At 47.0% G+C, this 17533-nt stretch overlaps 1 protein-coding gene across 5 annotated transcripts in view; it reads left to right on the top strand.

The window, feature by feature from the left end:
• PLEKHH1 (pleckstrin homology, MyTH4 and FERM domain containing H1) overlaps positions 1–14319 on the top strand; it is a 56796-nt gene extending 42477 nt beyond the window's left edge. For 3 of the 5 annotated variants that reach the window (XM_032135042.2, XM_032135045.2, XM_032135043.2), the window contains 15 exons: positions 30–110; positions 460–642; positions 1032–1140; positions 1931–2043; positions 2651–2827; positions 3162–3259; positions 3764–3941; positions 4369–4524; positions 5586–5686; positions 6726–6867; positions 8410–8552; positions 8664–8793; positions 10251–10337; positions 10636–10782; positions 11772–14319. In XM_032135042.2, the coding sequence (XP_031990933.1) occupies positions 30–110; positions 460–642; positions 1032–1140; positions 1931–2043; positions 2651–2827; positions 3162–3259; positions 3764–3941; positions 4369–4524; positions 5586–5686; positions 6726–6867; positions 8410–8552; positions 8664–8793; positions 10251–10337; positions 10636–10782; positions 11772–11933 (2007 nt within the window). In that variant the 3' untranslated portion in view covers positions 11934–14319. Of the gene's footprint in view, positions 1–29; positions 111–459; positions 643–1031; positions 1141–1930; positions 2044–2650; positions 2828–3161; positions 3260–3763; positions 3942–4368; positions 4525–5585; positions 5687–6725; positions 6868–8409; positions 8553–8663; positions 8794–10250; positions 10338–10635; positions 10783–11771 lie in introns of those variants that run through there. The other 2 variants (XM_032135046.2, XR_009210194.1) reach the window with 2 other exon arrangements.
• Positions 14320–17533: the final 3214 nt, after the last annotated feature.

The following is a 17533-nucleotide window of genomic DNA, read 5'->3' as shown; positions in this document are numbered from 1 at the left end:
CATAATGCCAGTTCATTTCTGTCTTACAGGTAAAGCATGGCCACTCCAAGCTGGTCTGGTGTGCTCTTGTTGGGAAAACCTTCTACTACTATCGGAACCATGAGGACAAGGTACTTCTTGGCCTCCCCACAATACCCACTCTCCTGCTTCCACCGAAGCACATGACCACCACTCCATGTCCTGATGAAAGTCCCTACCCCACGTAACCCCACAATAAATACAAAATCAGTTGGCTGGATCCCTCCAGAGTGTGAGATTCTGCGTGTCTGGGTCTCTGGTGCTTCTCCAAGCAAGCCTCATTCTGCTGCCAGCCTGGCTGGGATGCTATAGTCTTCACCTCCCCATCCTGTCATCGGTCCATATCCACGATTCCCAGCTCCACGGAGCCTATGTATTCAGAGAGAGGAGACTCCCTTGTCCCCCACTGCCTCCCCATTCATGGAAGACTCCTGTCCACAGCGACCCCTGGGCTGCCTGCCTGTGCGGGATGCACGCATAGAGGAAGTAGATCGATCCTGTGACTCAGACGAGGACTATGAGGCTGGAGGAACCAGACGGTTGCTTTCCTCCCACTGCACCCTGGTGATCCACCCCACAGAGCACAGCCCCACCTACCTCCTCATTGGCACCAAGCATGAAAAGGTAAGGAAGAAGTCTGGGCTTCCAGGGCCAAGCTTGGACCTGTGATTCTGATCTTCCCTTCTCTCTTTCTCCTGAGCTTCCCAAAATTCAAGTTTATTTCCTTTTGGACACTTTGGCAACTAATATTCTCTGAATGGGAATATTCCTTTATACTGAATTTATTCCCAGTGACCAACATTGCTTCACTGAGGTCATGTAATAGAATCGCAAATTTGGAAACTTGGGTTCATGTTCACCTGATCCTCAGTCTTTCCAGGTAGCCCTGACTCATGCCAACCAAACTAGCTGAACCCCACATGGGCTTGGCCCCTTCAAGGAGTCCTCCCTGGAGCTCTTGCCTCCACTCTTCCCACCCCGTCCCCATCCGATGGCTTTCTGCCCTCTTCCAGGATACGTGGCTCTACCACCTCACAGTGGCCGCAGGTGGCAGCAGTGCCAAGGTGGGCACTGCCTATGAGCAGCTCATTGGAAAACTGATGGATGGTGAAGGAGACCCAGGTAAGGCAAGAGTGGCCACCATGGCTTGGGTCGGAGGGTAGTGGCTTGGTGACTATTGGTCAAGATCCCAAAGAAAGCAGTGTTGTACCCTGAAGCTGATTTTAAAACATCTAAGCCACAGAGGGGAAGTTCCCCTCCAAGCTCCAGGGCCCCTCTGTCTCCGGCTGAGATACTAAGGTGACCATTCTGCATCTGGGAGAGTTTATCTGGGATGCAGGCTTTCCAGGGACCTGGGTAAATGTTTTACTTGGATCAAGCTGCCCCATTGCTGGCTGGGCAGAGGGTTGAGGAAAGAAGGTAGCTGGTTAATCTATAGTTAGAGTTTGTAAATCAACAAGGGAAGCCTAAATTGGGATCGGACTAACCTGCTTAGAGTCTTTATTTTGCTACTGATTCTCAGGGCCCTGAGGAACTAATTAATGGCATATATCACACACACCCCTTTACTACTGCTCTGAGGCTTGTTTCTGACCAATTCATATGCTCCTCCATCCAGACTTGACACAGTAAGAAAGAGGCCTCCCCTGCACACATCCACCTGCACTCAGACACCCACAACCTTGCACACTTACCCCTACTGCCATTCCACGAGAAAGGCCATGCGTATATGAGGGTGCTCATTGCAGTGCCCACCTGTACACCCCACACTCTATGGATGATAAACCCAGCACAACCCAAGTGTCGCAGATAAACCACTATCTTCCCCATAAATTAAAGATGGCGGTGAGTGGGAGGTGAGTCCCCTCCCAGTAGTAACTGCCCCTGCTCTCTGGTTCTGTGCTTTGGGCAGATTCGCCACTCTGGAGGCACCCCATGCTATGCTACAGCAAAGACGGCCTATACGCCTCCCTCACCACTCTGCCCTCTGAGGCCTTGCAGACGGAGGCCCTCAAGCTCTTCAAGGTAAATTGGGGTGGTGGCCAGGCCCACCGCTGGGATACTTGGAATACTTGGGTAGAGAAGACCTGTGCAGGTGGGGACAACCCACAGAGGGATCTGGAGAGGAAGGGAAGGAAACTTCCCAGGGTCCCTATCACTTCCTGGATGGCAGGAATGTAATCCTATCACTGGGAGGGAAGCCTCTGGAACGTCATGCACAAGTCCTTGGGAAATGCCAATGAAAACTCTCCCTGGAGGAGCTCCCCTCCTCCTGTAGTTAAGCAGAAAAGGCGAGGTATATGTTGCTTCTGGACTGACAGATTCGGACCTATTTTAGCATGTCCTTTGTGAATGTCTGAGTTTTCTGTTTTTGTTTTTGTTTTTTTAATGAATTTGTCTTGTTTATGTAATGTAATGAGAACATTTTAAAAAGGAAAGCTTCTATCCCCAAAGTAGCCCATAGCCCCTTTTAGTAAGCAGAGATGCCCTCCAACAGTAGCAGTGCTCCCTCTTAGAAAGGGCTGTCAGTAAACTTTAACCTCCCTGGAGCCCTTGGAAAATGGCCAAGCCGTTGAGTTCTCTGAACCCAGGGGATGCTGGTCTGCCTGTGCTCACTGCTGTTCCCTCCCAGTCCTGCCAGCTCTTCATCAACGTGCCAGTTGAAGCTGCCTCGGTGGATTACCATGTGTCCCTGGCCCAGACCGCACTGCAGGTCTGCCTGGTTCACCCCGAGCTGCAGAGTGAGATCTACTGCCAACTCATGAAGCAGACCAGCTGCCGCCCACCTCAGAAGTACTCCCTCATGCAGGTAGGCATGCCAGGGGTGGAGCAGCTGACAGAAGCCATTGGCAAGGGCTGCCAGGTGGGAAAGGTGGGAGGAGGTAACTGGGCAGGTATACGGTAAGCCCAGCCAGTGGGCAGCCTCTGTGCTCCAAGCTGCATCAGTATGGCTGAGCTGTCTGTGCACAGATGGGTGACTGCATTCTGGACACAGCCTGACCAAGTTGGCCATCCCAGTACTCACAGCAAGTTGGGGGCTCTGGTTTGGGGAAAGAGTGCTGAAGGCTCTGTAGCTCAGGGCTATGAGGACAGGTGGTGCTGTAGGCCCAGCACTCACCCCATGCTGTCTGTGTCCCTGGCAGTGCTGGCAGCTCCTTGCTCTGTGTGCTCCACTTTTCCTGCCTCAGCATCACTTCCTCTGGTATGTCAAGCAGCAGCTCCAACGCCATGCAGATCCCAGGTGAGTGAACCTGGCCGTTTCCTCTGCCACTTGAGCACTGCCAACTGCTGCATGAATAAGAGGGATGAGAGGAGTCTAGGGCAGACCAGATCACTCTTGTCCTCTGAAACCGCTCAGTGGTCGTGGAGACTTCACCCATTGCCGTGTGCACAAATGGGCACGTGGGGATCTGGGCATGCTTAAGCTTCTCTGTGCACCAATCCATGTATCCACGGATGTACTGTGGCAACTCTCACATGAAGCCACACTGCCCCCAAACTGTCCCCAAATGCTATTCTGTTGTTATGTCCTCTGGGTTCTGGAAGAAAATACCCATGCCGGCAACCTGTTATATGAAGGTCCTGAATGACAAATTAATGTCCCAGACCAGAGTCTTCAGGGCTTTTCTCACAACCTGCCCCAGCTAGTTTTGGTCCTGGCTGAGTCTAGATAGGGATCTGGGGTGCCAAAGTGGCAGAGATGAGCAGAGCCCATAATACTCCTCTCTTCCTTCTGTCTTTTTAGAAGTGAAACTGGCCAGTATGCCACCTACTGCCAGCGGGCAGTGGAGCGGACCCTGCGGACTGGGGAGCGGGAAGCCAGGCCGTCGCGCATGGAAGTGGTGTCCATCCTGCTGCGTAACCCCTTCCACCACTCCTTGCCCTTCAGCATCCCTGTGCACTTTACCAATGGGACTTACCAGGTGAGCAGCTGGGTGTGCTCCTTGCCCTGAGTCTTCTCACGTCACCATCCAGAGAATACCTCTGGGCCGGGTGGATGCTAAGGCTCCTTAGGCTTGGCAGATTCTTCATTGTTGCCCCAGAAGTAGATCTTATTAACTCATTGCATGAACAGGGAAGCTGAGATGCTGGCCAAGAAAGTGGCATAAGAAAGGGCCTCCAAAAGATTGTTGGTAAAGGAGGGACCCAGGTATGCCCAGTTCATTTACAGTGGATGAGCTCACATCCCTCATGCACTGGCCCTTTGCCTGTGAACACAGAAACCAACTTGCTTTGGCCTCTTTTATTTGCCCTTGCTCCTTTCCATCTGCTGTACCCAGACCCCTCCACCATCCCTAGTGAGCTCCTCTTGGGAAGTTCACTCAGGGACGGAAACTTCTCCTACCTCAGGTGGTTGGTTTTGACGGCTCCTCCACGGTTGATGAGTTCCTCCAGCGGCTGAACCAGGAGATAGGCATGAGAAAGCCATCCCACTCTGGCTTTGCCCTCTTCACGGACGATCCCTCGGGCAGGGACCTGGAGCACTGCCTGCAGGGAAGTGTCAAGGTGACAGCCTCCCACTAAGCCAGCTGAGCCCCTCCCTGCTCAGGGATATTGGTGGTGGGGAAAGACCCCATCTGATGGGTGCCTGACTGTTTGGTAGCTCATTTGGTGCTGAGCCCAAGGTGCTGCCCTAGTCAGCATTTCTGTGCCATCCTAAAATGTACCTGGGCAGGGAGAAAAAAGCTGTTGTGTGCCCTTGTCTCTGGAGACAAGATTGCTACACACCTACTTCCCTTGAGTGGCTGTGCAGCATCCAGAAGAAAAGCCTCTTCTTGGCTTGGTGTAGGGACAGCGAGGCCCCACAAAGCCACTGCCTACACATGCCCACTCAGAGGCTCACAGCTGTATGCTTGGACCCCCCGGACGTCATGTGGTACCCAGCACCTCACTTTTGCCCTTTCTGCCAGGGCCTATGCCATGCTTATAGGTTGAACCACACTTTTAAAGAGGCAGGTCCTTATGGTGCCCCTATAAGTAAAGGCCGTTGAATGGGATTTAAGATCAATCTTGTATTGTGGTCTGGGATTACTGTCCTGGGGCATAAGTGTTTGTGAGAATGTGCTCTAGCACTTTGAGGCCTATTTGGCTCCAGTGTTTGCTTGTCTTTAACAGGACAAAGGCTTCTATGGTCTTTTAACATTGCCTGGAAAAACTATGCCACATACCTTCTTTGCCAATGTCTGGGCATCTGTGAGGCTTTGTTACATGGTAGGCCTCTGGGCATATTTGTTGAAGAGGAGAATAGCAGTCAGTGGAATGGAAATGGAGCTGGTGATCGAAGGCCATGGGGCTGCCTAGCCTCTGGGGAGGCCCCTCAGCTGGTGCCGCCAGCAGGGCAGATTTCTTGCTTTATTGCTCACCCTGTCCAGGGTTCCCTCTGTTTGTGAGGGAGCTGCTGCCACCTTGGGTCCGGGAAGCATGAAGCTCCACAGGTCAGCCTCCTGGTGGGAGGACCTTTCCTTAGTTTTCTTTGCTCTTCTGCTCTGAGTCCAGCCTTGGCTGGACCTTGATCCCTTCTCTCCTTATCAGGAAATTTTCTGACTTTCTTCTTTTGCCTTTTCAAGATCTGCGATGCCATCTCCAAGTGGGAACAAGCCATGAAGGAGCTGCACTCCGGAAAGTCTGAGGGTGGGACACGCGTCGTGAAGCTGATGTACAAGAACAGGTCCTGAGCACTGCACGAGGGTGGGGCCAAACACAAGGGCTGCCACTGGGTGCCAGCTCATCGCCTCCTCGACTAGACAGCCTATCCAGACGGGGGGAGGGACCCACAGATATAACACTGCCTGGCAGTCACTAGCTGGGGTGCAGGCGGGCTCTGCTGCTGATGCTCTGTGAAACCCTGGGCGGCTCAGGCCTTCTGTCAGCCTTCCCTGTACTGCGTGTGCATGTGTGTATATGCACACACACACACACACACACACACACGCACACACACAGACATTTGCCAAGTAAACAAACCAGACCCTGGGCAACATGGCAAAACCCCACCTCTACAAAAAATACAAAAATTAGCTGGGCATGGTGGCATGTACCTATAGTCTCAGCTACTCAGAGGGGCTGAGGTGAGAGGATCACTTAAACCTGGGAGGTTGAGGCTGCAGTGAGCTGAGATCGCGCCACTGCACTCCAGCCTGGGCAACAGAGTGAGACCCTGCCTCGAAAAAAAAGAAAAGAATAGAAAGTAGACCAACCTCATGGGATGGCTAAGTGTGTTACTTTATGAGAGGGAAATTTTGTATAAGCACCAGCTAGTTAAAGCTAAAGACTAAGTACCTCTTATACCAATTCCAGGAAATACAGAAGTAGACATCCTGACTTTCTATCAATTTGAATAAGAAAATCCCATCCCTCCATCTCAGTATGTCCCCAGGCAAATAGTTTCCAATAGTCTCTTGGACTCTTACCTGAACCAGTCCCCTAATCTATAACTCCAGGTACCAGATTTCCCTTACTAAATCCAGTAAGCTTAATGGTATCTTCAGAATGAACCATGCCCTCCTGTTGGTATGAGATCAGCATGACCCTGCATCTGCTCTGTGTCATACTCAGTTATATGTTTCTGGAGGCAACACAAAATAGGCTCATAAATAGTGGGAAAAGAGTAGTTATCTTTTTGGAAATAAAGGTAACAGACCCAGAGAACGCCCCATCCCTGTTTGGGATCCCTGCTGAGTCCTGGCTTCTGATTCTCTTCTCTGCAGGCTGTACTTTCGCAGTCAAGTCAAAGGGGAGACGGACCGAGAACGGCTGCTCCTTGCCTCTCAAACTAGTAGAGAGATAGTGGCAGGGAGGTTTCCTGTCAACAAGGAATTGGCTCTTGAGATGGCTGCCCTGATGGCCCAGGTAAGGTTCTGTTCAGGAAGCAGGAGGGTCGGGTTGCCAGCTTAGAATGAATGCACCATGCAGCCTGAAACACAGGAGAGATTCTGCAGATCCTGTGGTGCTCAGGAGAGGGCAGGTTTGCCATCTCTGGGATGGAGAGCAGCTGACTTCTACAGAGCAGAGCTCCTCACTCACCGCAGATATAGGATGCGTGCAGATGGCTGGACTTGGAATCCAGAGACCTGGGTTTGAGTCCTATATACCTTCCAACTATGAGGTCTTAAGTCACTTCACTTCTCTATGCTTTAGTTTCCTTCTCAGTATACCAAAACCAAAAATACTTGGCCGGGTGCAGTGGCTCATGCCTGTAATCTCAGCACTTTGGGAGGCCGAGGCGGGCAGATCACCTGAGGTCAGGAGTTCGTGACCAGCCTGACCAGTGAAACCCTGTCTCTACTGAAAAAAAAAAACAAAATAAAATAAAAATAAAAATTAGCTGGGTGTGGTGGTGGGCTCCTGTAATCCCAGCTACTCGGCAGGCTGAGGCAGGAGACTCGCTTGTACCCAGGAGGCGGGGGTTGCAGTGAGCCAAGATCATGCCATTGCACTACAGCCTAGGCGACAAGAGCAAAACTCTGTCTCAAAACAAAACAAAACAACAACAACAACAAAAACAAACAAAAAACCTCTGCCAGCCTCCACAGGGTTGTACTAAGTATGATACCTGGATAATGTATATCATGTAATATATGTGGTAAACTTTATAAACCATCAGACCTTCTAAGTAGAATTAGGAAGAGGAACACACATTCACACTTGGACTCTCCTTCCCATTATATTTAGAAGGCCATCTTGCCAAAGGTATCTGGGATACCTTCATGGCTCCCATAAAAGAGTCTGACACCTACTATATACCCACAAAAATTAAAAATTAAAAATTTTTAAAAAAGAATAAGAATCTGGATTTACCTGCTGGAAAGGAAGAGGAAGCAGTAATAGTTGATCTTTATAATTATAAACATCAATAGGAATACTCTCTAGGAGGCCCTGTACTAAGCATATATGCATCCTCCATTGTAGTTTTTATTCCCACCTAATAGATGAGGAAATTGAAGCTCAGAGAGTTTAAGTAACTTGATCAGGGACACAAAGCTGGGATTTGCGCCAGGTGTCCAACTCCAAAGGCCACATTTGGAACACTCTGCTGTACTCTAGGATCTGTAGCGTCTTCAATTCTATAGCCCATATTTTTGGACTGGAAGCCAGAATTTCCACATTGTTTTCCCTTGTCGGCTACCAATTAACTGTGTCTTTGGAAAAGGCACTTCACCTCAGCTGCAAAATCAAAGTTGGTCGGTGATCTCTAATATTCGAGGGCCCTAAGTTTGTTTCTCTAGTGTCTATAAAACTTGAGATGAAGTGTTTTTCTAAAGTATTTTTCACATCCACTCACACCCCACCAGTAGGGTAATAAAGAAATGGTTTGTTTCACCTCTCAACAGCCCCCACCTGGCCCATCCACCGTCAGATTTTGACTGGTCTCTTCATATGCTTCTACCACAGGTAGAATATGGGGACTTGGAGAAGCCTGCCCTGCCAGGCCCTGGAGGCACATCCCCTGCTAAGGCTCAGCATCTTCTCCAGCAGGTCCTAGACAGGTTCTACCCCAGGCGCTATAGACATGGGGCCCCCCCTGAACAGCTGAGGTAGGTAGGCTGCAAGGTCTTGCAGCAAGTCACTGTGGGGAGGCCTCAGGCCTGGAATGAAGACATGTTGGCACTTCACTGGCACTATTTCTTTCCATCTGCCCACACCAGGCACCTGGCAGATATGTTGACCACAAAATGGGCAACATTGCAAGGATGCTCCCCTCCTGAGTGCATCCGCATCTACCTGACCGTGGCCAGGAAATGGCCTTTCTTTGGTGCTAAACTTTTTGCTGCTCAGGTAAGTGCCAGTGGAAGGAGCTGCCCACACCCTTAGGTGTGTCCCCAACTGCTCATGTTTGAGCCATACCAATTTGCAGCCCCTGCCTCCATACCAGTAACCACTAGAGGTCACTATCCCTCCACCATTTCTGGCCTACTCCAGATTTCCACGGTCCAGAGCAGAATTGTGATTGCTTATCTTCATTTGTCCTTTGTTGACTGCCCCAAAAGAAAAGATGGGATCAACTAATTCACACACACAAAGATTCAGACTTGATATAACAGCCCTCTCAAGAGTGCTTTCATTTTTTTTAAAGTTTGAAAGAACAATGTATAACCTAAACAAATACATCTCCACTGGTTTGACATGGCATACAGGGGAATCAAATTACTTAGGCAACAGTTAATTTCACCTCTGTATGAAGGCCAGGTGGCCAACAGTAACTTCAGAAGGAACTTTTCTTCACTGGGTGTCTGTTGTGCATAAATATTATAGATAATTACAGCTCAAAGCTGGGCAGTGATTCTGTTTACTGAAGCCACAGATCGGAAAATGGCCATTCATTCATTCAACAAATAGTTGAGCTCCTACTATGTCCAGTGCTGGTTGTCTGAGGTTATAAGAGGTGAGAAAATCAGACACAGTCCTTGCCTTCCTGGAGCTTCCCATCTAGTGCAGGAGATGTATATTCATCAAATAATTGTATTCATTTTTTTCTCTATATATTTAATATATATTTATAAGCCATCACAAGTGCTATGAAGGAGATGTACAGAGGTGTTATAAAGGCATATAACAGGGACCCACTTGGTCTGGGAGCTTAGGAAAAGCTTCTGAAAAAGGTGACATGTCCAATGTCTATCTGCCTCCCTTTGGGTTAAGAGAGAGATTTTCTGGATTACCATACTGTAGTCCTGGCAGTGAAAATCAGTCATTACAGGAATGTCCACTAAATAGTCACTTTCTTACTGATAGGGCCTAAAGCCACAGTACTGCATTCTTGCTTTCCTATTTCTTTTACAGCACTTAGGAGATTGGTTGAAGTCAATCACCTATAGTCTCCAATCTTCGGCTTGGAGACTATAGGTGGAATGCCGTGTTTCCAAGACTAGGAGAAAAACACCTGTTCCCCATTCCCCTAACAGAGCAGCCAGGGCTGGCCTCTATTCTGTAGCACAGAGCTTTCCATCCAGTGTGCTGTGGCAGCATGGGTTCTAGGGACACCAAAAGAATGATCGCCTCTGCCTTTGAGATGGTTAGTAGGTGGCCAGAGCCCCAAGGCCAAGGGTCTCCTGTCACAAGCAGCCTTGTCTATTTCCTGCATACACTGTACAAATACCATCTTTGTTTTCCAAGATGAGGTGGCTGGAAATCACTGCTTAGCAGATCCCTGGATGTGCCTTCTTTCTCAGAAAGTTCTTATAGTTCAAAATCTCTAACTATGGATATATCTGATGGGTTGTTTGTTTCCCCAGCCTGCCCAGCTGTCTTCCAAGGAGCACGCTCTGGTGTGGATTGCTGTGAATGAGGATGGCGTCAGCATCCTGGACCACAACACTATGGTATGAAAGGATGCAGGCTGCTCCCTGACCCCTCCTCTTCCTCAACATGGTCTTTTCTTCTCCCCTGTGGACTCAAAAGCCTGAACCAAGTGACCATGACTGCCCTACCCCCACTCCTGCCCAAGCACCACTGTCCTCTAGTCTAGACACTGCTTGTAGACATTCAAGATGGAGATCTCCAAATTATGACCACTTGGGAGTTCTCCTTTCCTGTGCCTAGAAGAGACAGGGGATGCTGGTTCCTAGCTCGGGGAACAGGTGGAAAGTTTCCCCAGAACTGATTGGTTCCTTTCCACAGCAAGTGCACGTCACTTACCCCTACTCTTCAGTGACAACCTTTGGTGGCTGCAGGGATGACTTCATGCTTGTGATTAGATCTATCCCAGACAAGAGCTCTGGAAAAAGCCACATTGAGAAGTTGATCTTCCGGATGGCTGCTCCCAAGGTAGGTCTGACAGCTGCTAAAACGTTCTACTCTGGCAAGATGTGGTGGGCTTGGAACTTAGAAAGGAAACTGGGGTTATGCTAGTGCTCTACAAGGGCCCTGCCCGGATAAAATTGTTGGTCTTGTCTGGAATTAATTAGTATTCCAAAGGTTCAGATGGTGTTGCATCTCTGTATCAATGTTCAGCTAGTAGGTAAAGGGACATATTCAGAGGGAAGTAACTCTGGCCTAGCTACTATTATGCTCTTCACTTTTTCTTTTTTATTCTCTCAAGCCCCAGCATCATGCAGTCCTCAGTTGGGTGCTTACGTGCTCTTCTCTTCCTTGCAGCAGGCCTCAAGGCAGGGCAGATTCCTCTTTAAGGTGCTCTCATGTTACCCCTGGGTTCTGCTGACCCAACACTAGCTACAAAGTGGGACAGTCCCACAGTGCTCCCTCTTTCTTGTTGTGGGGAAGACCGCAAAAAGACCTCTTTTGCTTTAATGACTTTGTTCCTACTCAATACAGGAAGTGTTGACCAGCAAAAATAATAATTACAAAGGCTCAGGAACCTAAGTTCTGATTTATTGTTCCTGACTCCCCTGTGATTAACTGGAAACCCTGTTGTTCTCCTTTTTAATCCTAAATTTAGAGTTTGCCAAACCTACTCCTTCTTTAATACCACCCCTGCTAAAAGGGAGGATCTCCAGATCCCTTTCTTAAGAAGGCCCCTTCCCTGGTTGTCGAGCTAACCAGAGCAGAACACTGGGCCTCCTTTTCTCAGAAGGGCACTGTGCATCTCAGAGGATCTCCAGACCAACAGGAGCCCACACCACTGGGCCTCTGAACCGCACAGTTATGATTCCCTTTGGATATTTTCTCCCAGGTGGGTATTTTAAGAGATTAAATAAACTGAGGCCCAGGAACTCAGCATAAGAGCTAATAAGTAAGAAAGCCAGGATTCAAGCCAAGGCTAGTTCAATTCCTTCACATCTCTGACCTCCTCTTAGATTGCAGAAGCTACCTTCATCATGGCCAGCTATATGAACCATTGCACTACAACTGTGAACCCACCCACCAACCCACCCGGAGCCTGCCAGCTGTGGGAACTGGATGGACAACAGTTCTTTTCTTCTGTTTCCTGTGCTACCAAGGGGCCAACGTTGCTGTGAATATTTCTCCTACCCGATTCCCCACCACCACTAGTGCCTCTGGATTTAGAGATATATATCCTAGGGTATGATACTACTGTGATGGGTCTAACAGCCCCTGGCTACTCTTGTTCTGTGAAATGTGTATTTTAGTCTCTGTGAAGCCTTTACTGCCTAGGTGCCTTATAATGTTTCAGGGCTCAACTTTTTAAAATCCAGACCCAGTGTTAAACCACTTACTCCTTTTTTCATAAGAATAATGACTCCAGATGCTACCTGATTCTAGACATAGACAGGGATGATCCACTGTTACTGAGGGCATCAGTGCTATAAGTTAAGTCTTTCTGCACTTTCTGCACTCTCAAGGAAGCTAATTTTCTTTCTGGGGGGGCGGGGGACACAGTCTCACTATGTCACCCAGGCTGGAGTGCAAAGGGTTCAAGCGATTCTCCTGCCTCAGCCTTCCGAGTAGCTGGGATTACAGGCACTCGCCACCACACCCAGCTAATTTTTGTATTTTTAGTAGAGACGGGGTTTCACCATGTTGGCCAGGCTGGTCTCGAACTCCTGACCTCAGGTGATCTGCCCACCTTGGCCTCCCAAAGTGCTGGGATTACAGGCATGAGCCACCACCCAGCCCAGAAGCTAATTTTTTAATATCGTATATGGTCTTATTTATACTGGAAGTTTTGTGAACATTGCTAAATAGGATAGGACTAAAATTTCGAATTCTCCTACACTCTGTCAGAAGCCTAGAACTCACTAAACTGGGCTGCTTTTCCCAAATGGGAAAGGTGCTGACAGAGTTGGAGAAAAAAGAATAGACTCACTTTTCCCCATTATTGGTATGTAGGCATTGGTAAAGCCCCTTCTGGGGCAGTCTTGGCAGGATAACATGCTATCCCTGCTAAGATTCAAGCTGTTTTCCTCACACTGGACTGTAGGCCAAACCCAGTACCACACAATGTGCAAGCAAGGGCAGGAGGTAGGTCCAATCTGACCCCTCCCTGTCTCATTTTAATGACTGGACAGCGCTCGGTGAAGGCTGTGTTCACTGTAGTGGGCCATCATTTGTTTCCTTGTTCTTGTAAAAGACCAAGCAAATGCACTCTGCTTTTTGCTGCTGTAAGACCACCAAAAATGAGTCAGAAACACAGAAGACTATTTCAGGCATGTGGGCCTGGATATGCTCCTTGAGACTTCCAGCAAACTTCTGCTGGGAATTAGTTTGAGGGTGATGGTACATATGTGACATTTGCCCTAGCCTAAGAGTAGCAGGTAAAAGAAAGTTTCTTTCATCTTTTGCCTTACTGATAATACCATAATCCCCCTCAATTCAGACCTTCTGATTGAGTGCAGAGGAGACTAGACAGTCTCCTCCAGATGGTGTAGACACACCCTCCCCTAACAAAAACAAAACGAAAGAGTTCATACTCTGATTTTCCAACATCTAAGAAACTGAGTTTTATTTCCTAGCTCTAAGGCAGCCTTACTATGTGTCAATAAAGTGCTGAAAACTGTATATTTAGCAGTAGCACCCAAAACCAAGCCTTTAACCCCAACAATGTGTGTATATTGTGCACAGCAAAAACTGCGAGGCCAGAACTAGTTTATCTGAACACCTCAGCTGCTGTAAGCTTCTCCTCTCTCACCCCGTAAACTGACAAGCATGATGAAAAAAGAATCACATCCAAGTTTCTGCCTCTTTTAAATGTACTTGACTTTGCAAGGCAAGTAGTTTTACAGCCATTTCTGTTCACACCTTTCACCCCAGGACTTGGGGATCTAGCTGAGACATTTCTACCTCGAACAAGTCACATGTACCACAGGTTCCTGAATAATTCCTGCAGGGCTGGTGACAGACATAACAGCTCTGGGTTTATAATATCTTGGGTATCTCTAAGGCCAATAAGGATAACATTATCTATCCAGAGAGTTTAAAAGAAAAGTAGGAGTCCGCAGGAAGAGTAAACAAGAATGGAGCTGTGTTCACACTGAATTTGGGGTCAATCTATTTCCCCCAACCTCTCTCCTCCCCAACCCTTCAGGAATCCTCCTTTAGTTTATTAATTTTATACAGAAGAAACTGCCTTAGAAGCAAAAGATTCAATAATTTGCTTATTTATTCTTTGTTAACATGAGAGTCCCATGTCTGAAAACCAAAGTCCAATTTCTGTCTGGCCTTTTGTCCCATCCCTCTTGGCAAAAGTAGCTTTTGAACTGATTAAAAAAAAAAACATGCTGAGTAACAGAAAAGCATTAATGTGCTTGACACCATGACTGAAATACCATGATCTTGTTTGTCAATAAAAAGCAGCTATCTGTGAACCAGGTAACTGTTTTGGAAGATCTGTTTATTAACAGTAAATAAATAAGCCCTGTACAGAACACAGGCACTAGGTTGACAGACTCGTCTTTTGTAGGAGATTTCTTCCTGCTAACCAGTACCTGGAGGGCTTGTTTTTGTCGTAACTTTACACAAGGGGTACTATTGGAAAATATAGCTTTCTCAAGACACCTGATGTCAGTTTCCCATTGTTTTGCTTCACAAACATCAACAAAGTAAACCTGAACATGCTTAGCAATTTCCGAAAGTGTTCTTTGCTGACATTACTTTTGACATACTGTGTCAAAATTCTTAAGGCCTCCCCTCCTTTGGTAAAGTAGGCAAAACCTTACAAGGAAAACACTATAATACACGGAAATATACTGAGTTAGATTTCCAGTCACCTGTTCTATGGCTCTAAGATGCACTACATCCATCATGGTTCCTAGGATTGTGTCCACCTGATGGTTTGGAGTACGAAAAACCAGCTCCTATGGCTTAAGAGTCATCTCCCATGGAAGACAATGCTGGCCTTCTGAACGCTGGGGCTCATGGGCTTGTTGATGTGGCTTTCTGGTGTGCTAGGATCTCCTGGCAGCTCCTGTATACTTCAATCAAGCAGTCCAGCCGGGGCTTGGCACTCTGAATTCCAAAGGGGAGAAATGCGGAGTCAAGGTGAGAACATAAGGGAGTGCAGCGGTGCTGCATCCACTTGCAAAATTTTTTTTTTTTTTTTTTTTTTTGAGACAGAGTTTTGCTCTGTTGCCCAGGCTGGAGTGCAGTGGCGCAATCTTGGCTCACTGCAACCTCCGCCTCCCAGGTTCAAGCGATTCTCCTGCTTCAGCCTCCCAAGTAGCTGGGATTACAGGTGCTCGCCACCACGCCCAGTGGCACAATCTCACTGAAACCTCTGCATCCCGGGTTCAAATGATTCTTGTGCCTCGGCCTCCCAAATAGCTGGGGCTACAGGCATGAACCACCATGCCCAACTAATTTTTGTATTTTTAGTAGAGATGGGGTTTCACCATGTTGACCAGGCTGCTCTTGAACTCCTGGTCTTAAGTGATCCGCCCACCTTGGCTTCCCAAAGTGCTGGGATTACAGGCTTGAGCCATGGTGCAGGGCCCACATGCAACTTCAATCTCTCACCCACATCAAGGGGTATAAATGACACAGCAGTGAGCTCATGGAGTTAAGAAGTTTAGGCCTCAGCACACCTTGCTGGAAAGAGTCCCAGCTAGGCTCACAGCCCAGCTTGTGAATTGTGCGAGGTGGGAGATCAAATGATAGCTTTTTAATATGTCTAAATTTCATGAACTCCATCTCTAAGAGTAAGCAAGAGGAAAAACAAAATGGACCCTTGAGAAATGTCACAAGTTGTAACACAGCCCTCAAACACAAGAAGGGCAGTTTAATATGTAAATATTGAAAAATTTTTTGTACAATGAAATGTAATAACCAAAATTAAAAGAAAAACCACAGAATGGAAAAAATATATGTGAAAGTATATTTAATAAAAGTGCACTACCTAAAATATATAAGGAATTGTTTAAAATACATAAAAATAGATACAAATACATAATATTCAGATTCTACTTGACTAATAGAGAAGACAGGTAGTTTAAAATAAGAGGAAATACTGATAGGTGATACAAGGAAATATGAAAAGCCTATCATTTAAAGAGATACAAATTTAATGCCTTTACCTACATATTAAGCTAAAAAAGCTAAATCCACTATTAGCCAGGATGGTAGAAAAAGAAGTACAAAATCCCCAAAGTATGGTAAAGTCCAATCTCTGGAGCCCGATCTTAAACACTAGAAATCCATAAAACGATTCATAAGCTTTAATAAAATAATTTTGAATTATAATGCAAAATAATTTTTTAGCTTATCTTAAATCCTTTGTGAAAAAGGTGAGGCAGGGTTAACTGTATACATAAATACATGCATAAATACCTACCTCTAAATTTGTTATTTTGTAATTATGTTTGTATAATTTATTACGTTTGTATAATTTTTGTTTTTTGAGATGGGGTCTCTGTCACCCAGGCTGAATACAGTGGCATGATCACAGCTCACTGTAGCCTTGACCTCCTGGGCTCAAGCAATCCTCCCACCTCAGCTTCCCAAGTAGCTGGGACCACAGATGTGCACCACCACGCTCAGCTAATTTTGGTATTTTTTGTAGAGATGGGGGTTTTACCATGTTGCCCAGGCTGGTCTTGAACTCCTGAGCTCAAGTGATCTGCCTGCCTCAGCCTCCCAAAGTGTTGGGATTACAGGCATGAGCCACTGCACCAGCTGATAAGTGTTTTTTTTGTTGTTGTTGTTGTTTTTGTAAGAGCAAAACAAAAAAACCCAGGCATGATTTTAAAAGCTGGCAAGAGTGGCTAAATAAACTAATATTTCGATGTATTATACAATATAATTATTTAAAATAATATAATGGCCTTTGTAGGATACATACATATTAAATTATTTACAAAGCAAGACACACAATAGTGTACAATGTGAGATCAATTACCTCTATCTAAAAAAAGTGTACAGTAGTAGGCTGACAGAGTCAAAGTAGATGAATGGTGATTTATAGGCAGAAGTTGCTATATATTTGATTGTGTTCTTTAAAATGTGCATAAGGCCAGGTGTGCTGGCTCATGCTTGTAATCCCAACACTTTGGGAGGCTGAGGCAGGAGAATTGCTTGAACTCAGGAGTTCAAGATCAGCCTAGGCAACATGGCAAGACCTCATCTCTACTAAAAATAAAAAAAAAAAAATTAGCCAGGCGAGGTGGTGCACACCTGTAGTCCCAAGTTCTCAGGAGGCTGAGGCAGGAGGATTTCTTGAGCCTGGGAGGTGGAGGCTGCAATGAGTGGTGATCACACCACTGCACTCCAGCCTAGGTGACAAAGTGAGACTCTGTCTCTAAAATAAAATAAAATGTGCATGAATATTTTTAAGGACTATATTTGCCTCAGAGAGGAACTTCTTAAATAACTGAAATCCTAATTATCACTCAAAACAGCTGTCAGGTATCTTCCAATACTCTGACCAAAGGAATTTACAGGCCGGGCGCGGTGGCTCACGCCTGTAATCCCAGCACTTTGGGAGGCTGAGGCGGGCGGATCACGAGGTCAGGAGATCGAGACCATCCTGGCCAACACAGTGAAACCCCGTCTCTACTAAAAATACAAAAAATTAGCCGGGCGTGGTGGTGGGCGCCTGTAGTCCCAGGTACTCAGGAGGCTGAGGCAGGAGAATGGCTTGAACCCAGGAGGCGGAGCTTGCGGTGAG

This window comes from Hylobates moloch, unplaced genomic scaffold, assembly GCF_009828535.3.
Source record: "Hylobates moloch isolate HMO894 unplaced genomic scaffold, HMol_V3 SCAFFOLD_16, whole genome shotgun sequence".
NCBI lineage: Eukaryota > Metazoa > Chordata > Mammalia > Primates > Hylobatidae > Hylobates > Hylobates moloch.
Note: the sequence above shows the minus strand (reverse complement) of the source record. Positions and strands in the feature narration are given on the sequence as shown.